We start from the raw sequence: 20,164 nt of genomic DNA, 5'->3' as shown, positions 1-20,164 counted from the left end.
ACGTTTCTCCCAAAACTTGCTCCTTCACACTTACGGCCAACGCGAAGGCATTTGGGCCTCTTCTGCACATAATTCTCTTTTTATTCGCAATTTCGCCGTGAACGCGCATAAAAGTGAATATGAAAAGGCATTAAAATTTACTATTATTATTATTGCCTTTTGGGGGGAGTCCAGAGCCAGAGCCCTTCGACTACGGTATACGCATACACACAGAACACACACCGTCAAATCTGAGGCGCGCAAAAAGGCAGTATCAATAACCATAACCATTTACTACACCCCGGTGCCCGTCCCTTACCTCACCTGTTTGCTTCTATTCCCCACGAGCCATGCTATGCCGATAAAAGGAGCTTTCTTTCTGGAGTGTTTCCAGATATCCCGTACGATTTGGGGGGGGGGAGGTAGAATTTGGTTCTCGCTGGCCAACAACCAACTGAAGATTACCCTTATTTCGCACTACTTGGCACACACACACACATGCACAAACACGGTCCCGTGTTTACAGCATTTGCCTAGGAACCGACCAGCAGACAAAAAAAAACAATTCACATTTGCTGGATGTTTTTATCCCGTATGGAGTGACCCATGGAGTTTGATGTTGATTTTCCAAAATGCTTCCGGACGGACCTTTTCCTTGACCAACTGCTTACCTCGTACAGTTTCGTGTGACTTCAGCGTTCCTTTCTGATGATGAATTCCTGCAGGTACACCTTCCGCGTTGCACAATACTGCAATTGGCCTCTAGTGCAACAACATAATACACATGGTATTCCACGTCGCTCTCAACATACGGACAAAATGTTCGTTTTCACAAACTAGCATCCGAAGTGCACTGAGTTTCCTGGAGCAGATTTTTGTGTCTTGCTGTGGATGCTGTGGGCGCTACTACTGCGCTACGCGTTGTCGATGCGTTTCACGAATGTTGGACATCATCGATGGAATCAGTTGGGCGATTAGTGAGGCTTACTTCCCATAAACTGGTACATCCAAGACGTAGAATAAATCGGTTCCAAAATCACAATTACTACACGATTTTATGCTCAATCGACGGTACGATAAAACTGCAAGGCCAGGAAAAGCTTGCAGAGATTTATGTTTTGCAGAGTACGATACGCATTACTATAAACGTCACCAAATACAAATCTGTCAAAGCTTGACGTTCGATTATCCGTGCTGTATGTCAGCACTTGGTCATCCCTTGGATTATTTTAATTTAGCTGAAACAAACTTTTCAATAACTGGATTTGCTCTAACACCGCAAAATATCCTATTTTAGTTTAAGCTGCTTATTTATTGAAAGCAACTACTTTTTAGTCATTTGGCACAACGCAATCGTTCTCTGTTGAGAGCCGTCGTTTACGAAGCGCTTTGATTAGACCTTTCAGTGGCTTCGTGGATTTGTACCTGAACTCATGAACGGATACAATGTGCTTTTGGAGGACTTTCATTCAATCCTGCTGCAGATAAACTGCACAAACGTATAATTCTCTCCATTACACGGTTCTATGCAACCCTGGAATATGTTGCTTCACGCACACATTTACAAGCTAATAATCAAAACAAACGCACGCATTTGACGTATCGTCCATTATTTACAAACACGTGCACGCGTGTGGTTTGACAAGTAGCACATGTTTCTCTCACAGCGGCTAGCTCAAGTGCGGAACGTGCGAATCGTGCTAGAATTGGCCATATTTTCCATTTTCACAGTATTTTCCGAGTTTTGTTTCGTTTCATTTGTACTACTTGGGCACGATGGAAATCGATGGTGATAAAGTTTTACACAATGTGCGGCATTTGCAGGAGAAAATGCATTGCAAAGAGTTGGATCCATTTTCTAGGTTAAGGGTAAGTGTATTCACATGCGGTATGAAGTGCTACGGGTGTTACGGCTGCACTGTTGCCATAATATTCCACCTAATATCGGGTTTCTTGTTTGGTTAGAAGTTAAATTCAGTCCAACTGGATGAAATTTGTAACGTGTTGGGTAAACTGCTTGAAAATCGACGCTACACAGAGGAAATCGGACGCCGGTTTCAGAGTATGCTGCTGCTGATTGTGACGAATGTGTTCGAGAGGGAAGAAGTTGCAAACGGAGGAAGAAAAGAAGAATTTAATATAGCAGACTTGGAACCATACCGCCGAAAATGTGTGGCCCTTTCGAAGCTGATATTACTTTGTCCGGATGTATTGAGGTAAATATGCACCCCGATTGCAGTGCCACAAAACAAAATCATGGTTACGTTACTCGTTCAAGGTATTCCATGGCGTTTTTCCGGAAAAACCCGTCTCCGTTCGTACGCGAGATGAAAGACGACGATTATAAACCGAAGGAAAAGTATCGTAAAAAGCAGCAAAAGGCACAGCCCTCAGACGGTTTCGCTTTGGAGATGTTACAGGCATGCCATCGATATCTAATTGCCGATCCAGTATATTACCGTTCGGCTTGGAATTGGTCAGAATTTTTCGAACAGTTCGATAGCAATGATTGTCCACGCAAGCGGTACTATCTGAACCGAATAATGGGGATTGTTGCTGGAATGTCACAAACCGATCTGAACAAGCTGGACGAAGGTATACCGATGGAAGTTATGTTGGAGGAAGATAATCGCATGAACCCCCATATCCTTCGCCAAGGGGAAGAAGAGGAATCGAGCGTTATCTCCAGTGTAGGCAAAATTGTTTGGCAGTATAAGAGCAACGTGGTTACCAATATTGGTGATGTACTTCTACCAATTTTCGATAAGGACAACGTTAATTTCTACCTCCGAATGACACACGAGCAGGATGCGGCACAACAGACAGACGTTCCACAGCCGTCTGAGTCTGATCTGTTGGTAAATGTGAATTCTACAAAGTTGAATTTACGCAATCTTGCCCTAGGTGTGTCTTCTGGCAAAGCCATCTGTCTCTCGGGACCGGTTGGAAGTGGGAAAACATCGTTGGTAGAATATCTAGCTAAAGCTACTGGTAGAATTCCGCCGAAAAGAGAAGAATGTGCCAAGCCACAAGTGCTAAAGGAAGAGATGTCCAAGAAACGCAAGCTTAACAAAGGCTCCAAAGTTGCTGACATCGATGGAAATGAAACATTCGAGTATGATGTTGAATCACTCAAGAAGGTTGCTCCAAAGAGTGGATTCTTGCGAGTTCAACTAGGCGATCAGACGGACAGCAAAACCCTTCTCGGTCAGTATCGTTGCACGGACACCCCAGGAGAATTCGTTTGGCAACCGGGTGTATTAACACAGGCTGTTATGTACGGATATTGGCTATTATTGGAGGATTTGGATTCAGCCACCCAAGACGTTTGCACCGTACTGACGAACTTGCTGGAAAATGGATATCTAAGTGTACCAGGGTTTCGCGATTGTCTTCGTGTGATGCCTGGGTTTCAACTTTTTGTAACACTACGCTCGGGAGCAAAATCGAGTGCATCGCAGGCTCAATGTAGCACGTACAGTTTGCTGGAGAAATATCTGTACACCGTCACTATAGTGCCTCTGTCGCGGAAGGAACTGTGCGACATAATCTGCATTCGCTACCCGAAGCTTCGCACCGTGGCAACCAGAATTGTGGACATTTATTTAACATTCTCGAGCGGATGTCATTCGGATGAGGACAATCAAAATTTCACCGCAGAACAACTGGCGCTCTTAGAACAGCCGCTCTTGCAAGATGCTGAAGCAGAAGGATTAGCAATCAGTGTAGAAGATACACTGCCAAGTTTTCAGTCGGAAAGCGGCGAAAAGCTAGCCACAATGCCATTTTCCTCTGGATCAAACAGGCGCCTCGTATCGACCAGGGATCTTATAAAGCTGTGTCGTCGATCGGATCCATCGTTTTCTGCTACCAGCACCGAGTGTGCGTACTTCGTATTTCAAAACGCGGTCGATCTGTTTTGCTCGCACATACCACATGGTACCTTTCGAACAAAGCTTGTGACGGGTATAGGAGGAAAAATCGGCATCCTTCCTAGTCGCTGTGAGCACCTTTGCGTAGAATACAAACCAGCAGTTGAGGTGAGTGTTAGTAGTGAAATTCGTGTGGGAAGGGTAGTCCTGAAGCGCTCACTGCCCCCAGAGTCAAACGATGAAAATAATACCGACCGGACGGAGCACAATTTCTTAAACAAGCGTCAGAAACTTGATCGTAATGCATCTTCCCGGGTCAAAACGATGCAATATCGAGCAGGACACAACGAACCATCGCCAACATTTTCCTTCACGCGACCTGCAGCATGTCTATTGGAGCGGATCGCTGTAGCCGTCTCGCAGAACGAACCAGTATTGCTGGTAGGCGAAACGGGTGTAGGAAAGACAAGCTCGGTACAGTATCTTGCCTATCAAACCCACCACAAGCTGGTCGTGGTGAACATGAACAATCAATCGGATGTGTCAGATCTAGTCGGAGGATATAAGCCGGTGGATTTGGGTTTCGTGGTCACACCACTGCGCTACGAGTTTGAAAGTTTGTTCCGGCGATCGTTCAATGCGCAGAAGAATGAAAAATTTCTTGCCAATGTTGCACAGTGCTACGGGAGCGGTGAATACGATGTGCTGGTGAAGCTGATGCTGAAAATATCCGAAAAAGCATCACTTCAGAAGGTGGTACAAGGCAGTAATGAGATTAAGAGCAATACACTTGAGAAGGATGGAAAAAATGTGCGTGAAAAATGGAATATTTTGCAAGCGAAGCTGAGAAAATTGGACGCTCAACTGAAGAATTCGGTGGGTATTATCCCAATATCTAATTTAAACATCAATTACAACAAAATGTACCTATTTTCAGATCAACGTATCGTTCGCATTTATCCCTGGGTCGCTGGTAAACTGCATTCGAAATGGCGATTGGGTATTGTTGGATGAGATAAACCTAGCATCAACGGAAACGCTCGAGTGCCTTTCAACTATACTCGAACCGGATGGATCGATCGTGTTGCTCGAGCGTGGAGATTATACACCGGTGAAACGTCATCCCAACTTCCGCATTTTTGCGTGCATGAACCCTAGCACAGATGTAGGCAAGAAGGATCTCCCAGTGGGTATTCGTAACCGTTTCACCGAGTACTTTGTGGACGAGCTGTTGGCTGAGAATGATTTGCTCATTCTGGTAAATGATTACCTTTCATCGACGGGCATTCAAAAGGGGCGGATCATGAACACGGTTAAGCTTTACCGTCGATTGCGTGCAATGGCTCAGCTTGAGCTAAACGATGGTCTCGGTAATCGGCCCGTGTTCTCGCTGCGTACACTGTGTCGGGCGCTATCGATCTGTGGGAAGAATTTATGTGGCACCATTGATCGCAATCTGTACGAGGCGTTCTGTATAAGCTTCCTCACACAGCTGGATCTTAAATCACATGCCACGGTGCTGACGTACATTCGGCAAACTCTGCTTCCGAAGGATAGCAGTGGAGTTGTGGTGAAGAAACTCGCACCCATACCGCGCCCGAAGGTGAATGCAGAGAAACAGCTCGATTTTGAAGGTTATTGGATTGAACAAGGTCCCCGCGAAGTGCAGGAATGCAAGAGTTACATCCTGACGGACAGTGTGCGCAGTAATCTGCGCGATTTGGCACGAATCATATCGATCGGAAGATTGCCGGTACTGTTACAAGGACCAACGTCTGCTGGAAAAACTAGCTTGATCGAGTATATAGCGAAACGGAGCGGAAATGTGTGTCTTAGAATCAACAACCATGAGCATACGGATCTGCAAGAGTACATTGGTACGTACGTGGCCGATGTGACCGGAAAGCTAACGTTCAAGGAAGGCGTACTGGTGGAAGCAATGCGTAACGGGTACTGGATTATATTGGATGAGCTAAACTTGGCACCAAGTGACATTCTGGAGGCGCTGAACCGTGTGCTCGACGATAATCGGGAATTGTTCATCCCGGAGACGCAGGTCGTGGTGAAAGCACATTCCAATTTCATGCTGTTTGCAACACAAAATCCTCCCGGTCTTTACGGTGGTCGCAAGATGCTTTCACGAGCGTTCAAAAATCGCTTCATAGAATTACATTTCTCGGATATTTCCAAACCGGAGTTGGAGGTAATTTTAGAACGGCGTTGTCATATACCGCGTTCCTACGCTGTGAAGATGGTGAAAGTGATGTCGGATCTGCAGCTGAACCGCCGTAGCACAACGGCCAAGCAGAACTTTACGCTCCGTGATCTGTTTCGATGGGGCAATCGGTACACTTATGCCGATCCGAAGTTACTTGAAGATCACAGCTACGATTGGAATCAACACTTGATCGACGAAGGCTATCTAGTGTTATCTTCCAAAGTACGTAGCTCATACGAAACGGAAATCATACGTGAGGCACTCTTTGCACACTTTCGTAAACGTGTAGAAGAGAGCAATCTCTTCAGTCTGTCCGAGAACACTTCGAAAGTGACCGGTTCGATTTTGGAACGTGTGATGGCATGTGGAGCTGATACGAACGAAACAGCGAATGAGGAAAGACGGCGAGGCGGTGAAGGAATAGTATGGACATTTGATATGCGCCGAATGGCAGTACTGGTAGCAAAAGCGTTGCAGTTTAACGAACCGGTACTGCTGGTCGGACCAACTGGTTGTGGTAAAACGACTGTTTGTCAACTGTTGGCAACGCTGGAACAGAAAACATTAAGAATACTGAACTGCCACATGCACACGGAAGGGGCTGATTTTCTTGGAGGGCTTCGTCCTTATCGGTCAGATCAAAAGAAGGTAATGGACGATGAACTGACTGGTTCAAAGAAACATCAACTGTTCGAATGGTCAGATGGTCCGCTTGTTCTGTCGATGCAAGAAGGAGGATTCTTTCTGGCAGATGAAATTTCACTTGCAGAGGACTCAGTTTTGGAGCGATTGAATTGTGTCTTGGAACCGGAGCGCACGCTTCTTCTGGCAGAGAAAGGGGGTGTATCTTCCGGAGCAATCGTCGATGGAACATCCCAGCAGGGCGTACAATGCAACGATGGTTTTGTGATAACTGCTCACGGCGGATTCCAGTTTCTTGCCACTATGAATCCGGGTGGTGATTTCGGAAAGAAAGAATTATCACCTGCATTGCGAAATCGCTTAACGGAGATATGGTGCAGAGCTACTGATTCGGAAGATGATTTAACTCACATTGCGGAGAATACGTTGCGTCGCCAGCTGTTGCTGGAAGGTGATGATTCCTTCCCCACAGAAAACGAATCCATGGGTGCAATTGCTCGAGTCATCGTGAAAGAGGTGCAAGTGTTGAAACAGTCGATCGAAAAGCTCAACTTCAGCATCCGAGATGTATTGGCATGGGTTGGATTCGTTGCGAAGAATGCGTCGCGGGTAGGACTCCCAGAGGCACTGATTTACGGTCTGGAGACCGTGTTTCTTGACTCGCTAGAAATGTTGCCATATGAGACATACGAAGAAATTGTATCCATACGGCGTCAAATGCGTCGATCGCTGATGAAACTGATGAAACAGTTGCTGCAGTGGAATGGAATAATCAACATGATTGATTACGATCAGCAGGCGACAGGGTCTGGTGCACTTTCGGTGATCACATCAACGGAAAGTCGTTTTGGTATTCATCCATTCTACATCGAACTGATCCCAAATGTGCAACAAGCTACACGACAAAGCACAGACTTTATGTTCACTGCACCAACGACTCAGCGCAACCTTTTCCGATTGCTATCTGCATTGAGCCTCGATAAAGCCATTCTATTGGAAGGTCCTCCAGGTGTGGGAAAAACTTCATTAGTTGAAAGTCTTGCCCGTGAAATAGGATACGATGTTGTGCGTATCAATCTCTGCGAGCATACTGATCTTGCTGATCTTTTCGGTACGGATCTACCAGCGGATGATCGATCGCTCGAGGTAAACAGTAGTGATCGCGTCGAAACAAATGCATCTGCAGATTCTCGGCCAGCGCTAGGATCGTTTGTGTGGCGCGATGGACCATTACTAGCCGCACTGAAGGCCCGTCGAAACACCTGGATTCTTCTGGATGAGTTAAATTTGGCGCCGCAAAGTGTTCTGGAGGGTTTGAACGCAATCCTGGATCATCGTGGAGAGGTGTACATAGCCGAGCTGAACAAAACCTTCCATCTGGGCAAAAGAACACGAATCTTTGCCGCACAGAATCCGCTTCGACAGGGAGGCGGTCGTAAAGGTTTGCCACAGTCATTCCTGAATCGTTTCACGAAAGTGTATCTGAGGAAGCTTGAACGGCGAGATTTGCTACACGTTGTGCATGGCAAATATGCAGAGAAATTCGATGCGCTTGGAGAGCGTTTGATGAAAGGCAAAGGATTTGAAATGTCCCAAAGCTCAGTAGTAAGCTATTTCGAACATCGAGACACAGCGAGTGACGAACGATTAAAGTTTGATCTGGCTGAAAAAATGGTTGTGTTTTCGGAACGCTTAGAATGCGGATTGGCAAATCTAGAATTCGGTTACAAAGGTGGTCCATTTGAAGCGAATCTTCGAGATATCCTACGCTGGTGCGAACTGTTCTTCAGCGAAAGCTGTGGGTTTGTAGTGCCTCAAAATGGCTTTGGAACAGACAACCTCAAACATAAGCTTTTGGTGGTACTTTTCGAAAAGATGAAACTAGTCTACTATCAGCGGATGCGTGCAGATTTGGATAAACGTTATATAGTGACTGCATTTTCGGACGTTTTCCATTGTGATGGAGATGAGCTGGAGCGTATCTCCCAAGACATTGGTTTGTACTGGACGGATGACAAGTTGTACCTTGGAGATATTGTCCTCCAGAAAGGATGTACCATGGAAGATAGTGCAGAACTTCCGCTTGCTGCTGTAAAACAACAACCGATATCTGCTACTGGAGGCACATCGACCTTGATTCTTGCTAGTCAATTGGAACTGCTCAAAAGTGTAACGGAGTGTGTGCACCTGGAGAAACCGATCATCTTGTGTGGGCCAAGTGACTGTGGTAAAACGAAAGTAATCGCACTACATTCTACGTTGTCCGATGCATTCTATCAGGTGGACACTATAGACGACACCGTGACGGGTAGTTTCCAGCAGTTCGATTTTAACCGTCATATGGAAGAGATGGCTGCACTGGTAGAAACGACATTGCGGAAGAAAGTGAAACAATTGCTGTTACGAGATGGCACTGCCGTGCTTTCAAAGGGAGGATCTGTACTGGCCTTACTGGATTGTTGGGAAAAGTACGAAAATTTGAGTGAAGGTGCTGCTGGTGAGTATAGAATGAATTTTCATATTGGGAAATCCGATGTATTAGTTTTTTTTTGTTTAATTTTAGCTTTTAGTGCAAATATAACAAGCTCGCTACAGAGCGGTGAGATGGTTCTGTTCCGAAAGCGACTCAGTGCCCTACAGAATGTTATCACGGTCCTGGTGCAGTACGGTGAATCTGACATTACAATCAACCGACTCAACGGGATGTACAAAGTGCTAGAAAAGTTGGATCATCTCGCCAGGCAAGTTCAGACACTCAATACCGGTGGCCATTTCGAGTGGGTGGATTCGAAGGTGGTGAAGTGTCTTCGTACCGGACAACACATATGCCTGGAGCATGTGAACCTTTGCTCGTCCGCCGTCCTCGACCGTTTAAATCCTGTATTTGAACCGAACGGTGCGCTAATGATTTCGGAGAAAGGTACCATCAGGACAGACGATGCTGGCGATGACGAAACTACGACGGAAGTGGTTCAAAGACATCGTAATTTCCAAGCGTTCCTTACCTTGGATCCAAAGAATGGTGAAATCTCTCGTGCTATGAGGAACCGATGCATCGAACTGGCTTTTGCCAGTCGGGATGCGTACGAATTAGACGATCTGCGGCGGCTTGTGTTTGCAAATGGAATTCGTGAGCCGTATCTCATCGAGGTCTGTCTTTCCATCCATAAGGAACTGCGGAATAGTTCTGGGCAGTCGGAACAGTTTAGTCCATTCGGAGTAGCTCATTTAGTGCGGTTTGCTCAACTAATGGCACAGAATCTACAAAAACAGGGAACTGAACGCAGTATCGACTGTCTAAAGCTGAGTGCGATGGATGTTTACGTTCGGACATCTAACGTGGATCTGCTGGGCTATGGATTGGATTTCTATCGGAACGCATTGAAAGAGGTGATTGAAAAAGTTATTCAATCGATCGCCGTGCGGCGAAGTACGGTACACTTTGAAAATGTTACGCTTCATGCGAATGGTCTCACAAAACTGGCTCGAATCAAACTACAAGCGGAACCGTTTCTGGCGCTGCTTCGTGGTTACACTGAAGGTTTGGACGGTGATAGAATGATGGCGGACATATCAAGTGGCTTTGAATCGATTGGCGGCAAGACGAGTAAGAGTTCATTGAAATACCTGCTTTACTTTTTGTATGAAATTAGCACGCAAGTTGATATTGAAATGCGAACAGCATATCTACGCAGAGCGATCGATGAAGCAGGTAAAGCGTTAAAGAACGTGAAGAATCATCAGAAAACAGCACTAAGTGCGAATGTAAATGGAACTGGTATTCAAGTGGACGTACGTGGAATGGATATGGAGATTAAGGAAAGGAAACTGCAACGAGACTGGGATGCAGCGCCATCCAGTTTGAAGTTCGCGATGCAATCACAATGTCCGGAGGTTCAACAAAAGTACAAGACAGAACCGCCTGAAGCGGTGGAAAATCTAGAGGATGGAGTGAATGTGACCAAGCTACTTGATTTAATCATCGAACTAAATGAAATGTTGTGTGCAGCGGTGCAAAAGATACCACAATCTGAAACAACGGGAGATCTGCCCTGGAATCGTAATCTATTCCCAAGGATTCGTGATTATGTAGCTATAAGCAACAAATTGGATTCTCGAAAGGTGAGCAGCGAGCTATTGCTTCACACAATCCTCTCCCCAGTCAATGTAGACACGGTAACAAAGCTTAGCCAGATCGATCTATTATCGTATTCGAAAGCAGTTCACGATAAGTTGATCAACGATGGAATTAGTAATGGATTGCTTCTGATGTTGTATGACTTCCTTAACAACTACCGTACAATGGTCGTACAAGCACTACCGGACCTACTGATGAGTGACGAGCTGTACGTACGATTGATCATCTCAAACCAATGGATAAATCGACTAATCGATCTCTCGCATCGGAAAATGTACGAGAACAAAGAGCTGCAGGTGGGATTGATGGACAATCTTACGCTTCATTACCAATGGGTTGAGAAGCACTGTCTGAGTCTGTTGGAGAAAGGTTCGCAGGAGAATGGCAACCAAGTAAGAGTAGCTTTACGGCAATCTATTACAGAGCTGACGCATCCTTTGCTCGCCATGCGGAAAGCTTACGGTAAACGCTTTCTGGAGTACCTGCCACTGTACACTGCCGAGCAGGTGGAAAAAGCCGTGAACCTTATGCAACTGGCTGATAGCATGAGATTGGTGCCTAAACTGAGCAAACGACATACGTATGACGAGTTCCAACGGCGAGTCACACTACTGAATCATGTGAAAACTTTCGACTTAAAGCGATCGCTACTAGCGATAATGTTTGAACGTCGCGAACATGCTTTGATCAATGAAAGTGAAGAACCCGATACAAACATCGATGCGTTTGCAATGATTGAATCGCCGCGGAAGGAACCAATCAAGAGCTACTACAAATTGATCATGTCTAGGAATGGTACACAAAGACATGACGTGAAGGAGGAAATTTTAAAAAAAGTCGTCGATATGATTTCTTCATTCGAGACAGACACTAAATCGCTGCCACAACAGGAATGCCTCACCACTGCAAGTCAATACGAACTGGAACGTTTACCGTTGTTAGAGTACTATGTGTACAAGGTGTTGTTAGCTTCGCGTGGACGTAATCAGCAGCACCCAGTTCGAATGGACTATTTGTTAAACATACGTTCACTTGGAATTGATGCACTATGTGCAATCAAGTCACAAACTGAAGAAGAACATCGTGCAGCGGTTGGAGCGTACAATTCATTGCTGGCATTAATCGACGAAGCACCGTTTGAGCAACTGTTGTCGAGTATACCAACGCAACTTTATCGTAATTTAAGCTCCTATTGGCACGAATTTTGTAGCCTGCTGGAACGACTCGAACTTAGTTCACTGATCCTTCAGCGAAATGTCTGTCATAATGTTGAAAATGCTGAAGTTTACGAGACGCATCACAATAATCATGAGCCGGATGCAACCGATAAGGTCACTAGCAGCTTCCGCGGTGCCTTGCTAACGATGAGTTGTCTGTCAATTCTGCTAGAAAAGCGCTCAAGTGGATTCAGAGTGACAGGATTAGGTGAGCTACCAGACTGGCGGCACACATTAGGCACAATAGCCACGATCTTGTGGGGTAACACGCGCGTGCTTTCCAGAGATTATCGTGCAGAAAGCAATCATTTGCAATTGGCTAACACTGCAGCGATAAAACTGTTGAAAGAGCTTGAGTTTATTGTGCAGGATAGTGATGCAGTGAGCGATAGAGCGCATCAATTTGTAAACGATTTCCTCGACGTCGCGAAACTATTACGCCAGTATCAGGAACAAACAAAGGAACTGAATGATGAAGAGGAAGATCGCGATCGAGACTGGCGGATGGCATCTTTAATGCGCACGCTTACCGGAACACTGGAATTGAATTTGTACGTTTTCCTGCCGTTGCTTGATCCGGTTGAAAAGAACCGGCTAAAGAAACGCTATCTAGAGGAAGATATCGTTCTGTTAGAAATGCTGGTCCGCACGTACGATTGCATGGCAGTAACGATGAACTACCGTCAGCTTGGGGAGCATAATCGTCGTCTGTTCCTTAGTGAGATTGAACGGCTAAGGAGCAAAGAACAACACCTGCAGCGCAAGGTAGCTCTTCGTCCAAACAATACTGTTTTGTATGCAGAATTGGTAAGAGATGTAAACAATTTCCTACTCTCCTGCTGCCATCCCGCTACGATGGGGATGCTCGTGAAATCAATCGTTCAGTGTCTGGATTATGTGGTGGATATGCAAAATTCGGTCAACAATCGTAACCACACACAAGCCTTCCTGCTGAAGGTGTCGGAGCTAATCACGCAGATCGATGTGTGGAATGATATCGCGCTGCAATTCGAGCATCACACTCTAAAGCGTTACAGTCCTTACTACCAAGACTTCATGGGTCCGTTATGTAACTCAATTACAACACTCAGATATGGTATGAACGGTCTGCGGCACTGTCTATGTGCCAAGCGGGTGACCATAGAACAGAAACCGAATGGAGCATTTTATGATCTAAACGAAAATCGTTCTCTGATGAAGATGTTGGTAAAGTTCATACAATTCCCGAGCGCTAAGCCTCTCGAACTTTTCGACGATCGTCACAAGGTGAACATTTATTCGGTGATGGAAAAACTGACCGAACCAGAGCAGTCTTATTTCCGACTCCTGAAAGCTCGCTTGCAGGAGGTATCGAACAGGATAATGGTGGAGCGGATTGTTGGAAAGCGATCGTTTACCGAGCTCGATCGTATCGTGAACGTCTGTAATCAAGTGTGGCAAAAGCAAGAACATTTGCGAAGAAAACGACAAGCGGAAGAGGACAGTCTTTATTTGACAAAATCACACTGTGACGAGGAAAGCGAAGACGTCATTGCGCAACGTGAGATCAGTGAAATGTTCCCCAATTACGTCGACGATGACTTTGCCGAGTTCATACAAAACGATACATTGGAACAGATCATCAAAGCACCTGTCCGGAAGGAAAAACCTGCCGATACGATAGGGGACGAAGATTATGCACTGATTTGTGAAAGTTTCATCACGCTAATGGCGAAGTATACGCGATCGCATTATTACCATCCAGAAGTGACGGTATCCAGTGGGGGTGAAAATGTGTCGTTGGACTTTGTTAAACCTTTCGAAACAAAATTGGAAATTTTCAACCAAATCGTGCAAAAGTATGAACCCTCCATCGGGAGCGAGTTTGATGAAATCGCATACGGTGCATTGAGTTTGGCAGTCGGATTGCTGCAGGAAAGATATGACGATCAGATGGAGGTGGGTCAAATCGAACGGAAGACCAAGGGTGGTAGCTATGTGTCAACGAATTATAATTTCTACACCGATTCCAACATCCCGGAGGTGCTGCAATGTGTGAAAGTGTTAAAAATGGTCCAGAAACGAGTCGAGGAGCTGCTGCTGGAGTGGCCTGATCATGCTGTACTCAGCGATATCCTGTTGATCATGCAGCGTATTTTAGGTCTACCATCCACCGCACCAATTGTACGTTTCAGCACGGGATTGCAATTGCTACGGCAGAAACTAGACGAATGGAATGCAGTTGCTCATCGGGGAAATAATATGCGAGAGCTAGAGAAAGAAGTGGTAGAATATATCAACCGCTGGATGCGAATGGAGTTGCAGTACTGGCGCGAATGTTTGTCTCGAACTTTGGAAAGAGTTCGTTCGAAGGCATATCGGTACTGGTTCTTCATGTACAATCTATTGCACGAATATTTGCAAGTAGGAGCAACGCGAAGGGGAAAACTCGGCCACCTGCTCGACTACAACAAGGTAGAGAAATGCTACGGAGAGCAGGAACTGTTAGACGAGGAAGAAGAAATGCAGAATGCGGATGAATCCGGAGTAACGATTCAGGATGTTATAAAGGTACTGAAGCAGTTTATGGAATCGTCCAACTATGCAGAGTATGGATTGCGCCTGCGTGTGATGAAGTCCTTCGAGCAGTATCTCCATTATCTTGGTGAGGAGCAATTTGGTTGTGATATATCTAAGCGCGATACACTGATAGCTGCACTGTACAACATTCATATGTACTTTGATCAATTTTCGGAAGAAATTGAAGAACATGTACGCTCGAAACGGGTTCCGATTGAAAAGAAACTGAAGGATTTTGTAAAAATAGAATCATTCAACAAGGATTTATCGTACTTCAGCATGCGTAACAACATAGCACGTGTGCACCGACAACTGCACAAATTCCTGAAGGAGTTCGAGACAGAAATTTCAACCCGAGTAGGTTCCGTATTTTCTCCCAAAGACCCGGCACGGGAAATCAACGATGCCGATGAACAAAAGGTGAAAGTGTTGCGATCCGAGGCGAAGGTTACATACTACATGGTTGATGTGAAGAGTTTCATGGCTCCGCGGAAGCTGATGGAGCGGTTTGCGATTGATAAGCCAGTGTCTGCTAAAAACGCAGAAGGAGCAATGAACACTAGCGGTGGTAGTCAACAAGGAGCAACGCAGCTTTTTCAGAAAATTGATCGATTCTTCTCGACCGCCCGTAATGTATGTCGAGAAGCGATCCTGCACGCACCGTTCCCCGGACTGGTGTACAGTTTAGACACGTTTATGCATGAGCAGATAGAAACAATTGAGTATTTGCGTGGGTTGGAGGTGGACCGTACGCAGCCCCGGCCGAAACAAAAGTCCCAAGCAAAGCAAATACTGAACCAAAAGCGAAAGGCACTGTCAGACTTTTACAAAACGCTTACCGTTCTTGGACTGAGTTACCGGACTGGGTTGGTTGAATCGGCGATTGGAGGATCTGATCCTGTAGATCCAACGATTAAACCATTCAGTTTAGAGTTGTTGACACATGCTTCAAGGTACCGGAAGGTCGATCAACACATCGTATTCCTAAACGATAAGCTTAATCTGTACTATGCCAAATGTGTGTTCAAGATTAAGCTGTTGTCGAAGGTGATGCTACAGCCTGATCCCGACATTGCTGGACCGATCAATGTAGATCGCATCAAGGGTTTCTCGATCGATATGTTCCTGGTGGTACAGAACCAACGAAAGACATTATCGGGGCTTGTGGACAATGTGCTCCAATTGCGAGGACTGATTGCGAACCTCTACCAGCTAAGTGCCTGCCTTGAAGGAGAACAATCTAACGATGATAATGGACTACGCTTCCGTGAATATCGTCTGCGGATGGATGTCGTGGGACAGTGTGCCATGGACGCTCGTTTGGTGCTGGAACAATTCCAAATGTTGCTTGCCTCTGCGCCAAACCAAACCGATGAGGAATTGCAGTTACTCGAGACAAGTCCGACTAATGCAGCAGAAGGATGTTTCTATCGAGAGTCGGTGGAATTTGGAATGATAACAAAGTTGGTAAAAGATGCTCTTAAACGGACGGTCGAATTGAATGAAGAGATTGGTAAAACGGGCAATGATACTTACTGCACCCGCGATCGTATTGTGAACCTTGAGAATAAATTAACGACTGTTAGAGAGTTGCTGTTATCGCTGACGAATGCATTCAAATTCTCCAGTAATGTCGAATTGCCGGATAGTTATTCTGTGTATGGTCAATCTATAGTTCAGTTGCTGCAGCGTTTTGATAAATACAAGAAGGATGTTTCGGAAGTAGCATTTAACGAAAGTAACATCATCGCGGATTGCTCATTCGATGAGGAGAGCGTGAATAATGAAATCGAGAACGTTATCCACTCGCTGCTAATATCTATGCAAAATATCTACAAGAAATATTCTGAAATAGTACCAGAACCGGATCGTAAAGATGCAGACAAGTATGAAGAAGCTGCTTGTGACGTGAAAACCGATACCAACGAGGACGAAGATGATGATGAATCCGACTATAATCTACAGGAACAACACTTGAAGCAAAAGATCGCAGCAGATCTGCTGTGCGATTTGAAGACATTAAGTATCGCAAAAGTTGTTGGGAAATTAAGAGGTTTGTTGGAACAGCTTGAGGAGACTGGAGAAGAGAGCGATAGAGTACGGTTGCGCACTCTGATCCTGAAGCTCACACGTTTGGTGCCGATACTTGAGCAGTATAATTTGCTCGTTGAATACTATCTTATACAGCAGTTGGGCGCTCACAAGATATGCACAAAAATGCTCTCTGTTATGTTAACTGTTTTCATCGAGCTTGCAACAAAGGGTTTCTGCGTTCCGAAGGACTTACTAGGAGAAGAGGCAAAAGAGCAAAATGGTGATCAGGATAACGATGGCGACAAGGGCGAAAAGTTTGGGTTTGAAGATGGTGAAGGTGAAAAGGATGCGTCACACAAGATCGAATCGGAAGATCAACTGGATGATGCTCGAAAACCGGGATCTGAGAAGGAGAAACAGGAGGAGGATAAAGATAACAAGGAAGAGAAAGGCATTGATATGAGTGAAGATTTCGACTCCAAATTGCAAGATATGGAACGACCGGAGGGTTCGGATTCGGAGGAAGAGAAAGATGAAGATGAGGAGATCGACAAGCAGATGGGGGAAACGGAAGAGGGAGCAGAGAAACTGGACGATCAGATTTGGGGAGATGATGAGGAAAAGCCGGAAGAGGAAGAAAATGATAACAGCATGGAAGAAGAAGACGGAAGTGGTACAAATGAAAAAGATGAACGTCATAATGATCTAGGCTCGGAGAAAGATAAACAGCAGTCCGGTGATGATAATCAGCAGGATGACGGAATGGATGCGATTGATCAGTCTCCGATTACGGATGATAAGAAAAAGCGGAAACCGAAGGACATTAATGATATGGACGATAAGGAAGGGCAAGAAGAGGAGGATCATGAAAATCCTTATCATAACGAGTTGGAAGAACCTCCAGAGGCGGAAGAGCTTGATCTGAATGAAGATTTCAATTTGGATGAAAATGAAAGACAGAAAGACGGTGATAACCAAGAGCAGGAGAATCCGTTCGATATCGACGCAAAGAAAGACAATGCCGACGGTGAGCAGGAAGGCAATGAGGAAGACGAGGACAAAGATGGCGAAGATCAGGCGGATAATCCAGCTAACGAAAATGGCGTCGATTCATCAGACGAGGAAGAAGAACCAACCGATCCGGATAGCACAGATAAGCTTGCCGATGAACCGCCTGTACCCGAGGAAGATCCGAACAAGGAAAACAGCGATCAGCAAGTTCCGGGCGAAGAACAACAAAAGGAAGAACAATCAACACCGGAAGAGGAAGAGCAGAAAGATGATCAGCAAAAGAAGCGGCCCGAGGGCGACGAACACCATGAGTCGCGTGACAAGCGTACTGAAGAGGATCGTGTGGAGGCAATGCCTGATGCAGAGAACAAAGGTACGAGCGATCAAGTGGCCAACGATAAGCCGGAAGCGAAACAGGAGCACGAGCTAGACGAGCAGGATACGGGCGAGGATAAGGAAGGTATCGGACAGGCTGAAAATGAGCAATCCGATAAGGGTCACCGAGGCATTGCGGAATCAAAAGAAACGCGCACTCGTAAAGATGAACAAAAAGAGCAGCAACAGCAACGGCAACAACGGCGCAAACAAGGTCACACCGATGAGGATCGTTCTCTGGGTGATCCCGACAAAGCAGAAAAGAAGCGACTGAAGACGGTCGAGCAGCTAAACCGAGAAGAGCGCCCGGAAGAAGATACGGAGAAGATAGAGGATGTAACCGAGGAGGAGCTTAAAGATGACGAGTTCCAACACGTTAAAGATGCTAAAAATAGTGATAAAACTACCATGGATAATGCAACGGAAGAGCAATCGAAGCAGATTCAGCACCAGGAAAAGCAAGAGGAGGATGATAAAGAAGGAAAAGACCAGGAAGAGGAATCAGCCGATCAGCTGATGGAGGATGATGAGCCACCGCAAGAGGAACTGGAAAAAAGGGAACTTCTAGAGAGCGAGAAAAACGAGAACAAGAAGGATAAGCCGGCTAAAAAGGATCAAAATGCGATAAAAGAAAAAATGGAAAGTGAAGCAAACGCGGAAGTGGAGGGTGAAATAGTTCCCACGGCGACGGTAGCGCGAGGCGATGACACAGTTGCTCACACAATGTAAGTAATACCACTTCTATAACAAAATTGCAAGGTGATAGAATACTAAAGATTGATTGCATTACAGATTCGAAATTCTGCACGATATAACTCTCCCGGATGAACCAACGACGTCCGAGCAGCTCGATATGCGAAAGATGGTTGAATCGGAAATGCAATCCTCCATTCTGCAGGATGGTTCCAACGATCCTGAGGCGTTTGAGCGGTGGCAGCAAATATCGCACAAAATGTTGCCCAGTGCACGTGATCTTTGCGAACAGCTCCGACTGATCCTGGAACCGACAAAATGCACTCGACTTAAGGGCGACTATCGCACGGGTCGACGGATAAATATGAAGAAAATCATCCCGTACATAGCGTCGCAGTTCCGTAAGGATAAAATTTGGTTGCGCCGAACGAAGCCAGCACAGCGCGATTACAAGATTACGATTGCGATCGACGACTCGAAATCGATGGATCATAACAATTCCAAGGACCTGACACTGCAAGCGATATCGTTGGTATCGCAAGCGTTATCGCTGCTGGAAAGCGGACGTTTGAACGTGATGTCGTTCGGCGAGAAGCCAAAGATACTGTTGAAGCATTCTGATCAGTTTGACGGTCCGAAACTGATCAGTGCACTGAACTTTGCACAAAATCAGAGTCGCATTGCGGAGTTGCTTAAGTTTGTGCGCACATTCAGCACGGAGGACGCATCAGCTTCGGATAATGGAGTATTTGAGCATTTGCTGTTGGTATTAAGCGATGGTCGGAATATCTACAGCGAAGGAGAGAAGGAAGTTAAAAATGCAGTGAAGCTGGCCAGACTGCAACGGATCTTCATTGTGTATATTATTATTGATAATCCAGACAACAAGGTAAGAATGGTTTATGTAAACATTTTAATTGTTCTAATCCATCGATTCTGATTCCTTTCTCTAGCATTCAATAATGGATGTACGAGTGCCTCTGTTCACGGCAGACAGTACGCAGATAATCATGCAGTCATACCTTGACGTTTTCCCTTTCCCATACTACGTAATAGTAAGGGATTTGGGGCAGCTTCCGATGGTATTGAGTGATGCGATGAGGCAATGGTTCGAATTAGTAAATAGCGAGCAGTAAAGTAAGCAGTGGTATGCCCGATGGTGTAGGATAATTTTAAGTATTATTAAGCTTGTTATAATGGTGCGTGAAACATAAAAAGGGAATAATATAAAAATAAAACATTTACAATGTATATGGCTGGAATATGCTTTCTTTCTTGTGTGAGCAGCAATTTCAAATACAACGTGTCTTTCGAATAATTTGTCATCCAAGCGATGTTATGAATGCTGTACGGATTGTATATTGTTTGCGTTTATACGACCTGATCGATGTACAGATTAGACAACGAAACTTCAAATTCTGGACGC

General features: G+C 45.4%; 1 protein-coding gene across 1 annotated transcript; it reads left to right on the top strand.

The window, feature by feature from the left end:
- The first annotated feature begins 1,755 nt into the window (after positions 1-1,755).
- On the top strand, positions 1,756-19,874 carry LOC128711086 (midasin). Its single transcript, XM_053805949.1, has 7 exons — positions 1,756-1,848; positions 1,945-2,195; positions 2,258-4,727; positions 4,789-9,208; positions 9,275-18,770; positions 18,838-19,627; positions 19,692-19,874. The coding sequence occupies exons 1-7, from the start codon at positions 1,756-1,758 to the stop codon at positions 19,872-19,874; spliced, it is 17,703 nt and encodes a 5,900-aa protein (XP_053661924.1).
- The last annotated feature ends 290 nt before the right edge of the window (positions 19,875-20,164 follow it).

This window comes from Anopheles marshallii, chromosome 3 (assembly GCF_943734725.1).
Source record: "Anopheles marshallii chromosome 3, idAnoMarsDA_429_01, whole genome shotgun sequence".
NCBI lineage: Eukaryota > Metazoa > Arthropoda > Insecta > Diptera > Culicidae > Anopheles > Anopheles marshallii.
This window is presented reverse-complemented; position numbering and strand designations above follow the sequence as displayed.

Excerpts from the sequence above, each read along its gene's own strand:
- LOC128711086 (XM_053805949.1), top strand. The coding sequence starts at position 1,756 with ATGGAAATCGATGGTGATAAAGTTTTACACAATGTGCGGCATTTGCAG. Across the intron at positions 4,728-4,788 it reads ACGCTCAACTGAAGAATTCG|ATCAACGTATCGTTCGCATT; the intron begins GTGGGTATTATC and ends ACCTATTTTCAG. Across the intron at positions 9,209-9,274 it reads TTTGAGTGAAGGTGCTGCTG|CTTTTAGTGCAAATATAACA; the intron begins GTGAGTATAGAA and ends GTTTAATTTTAG.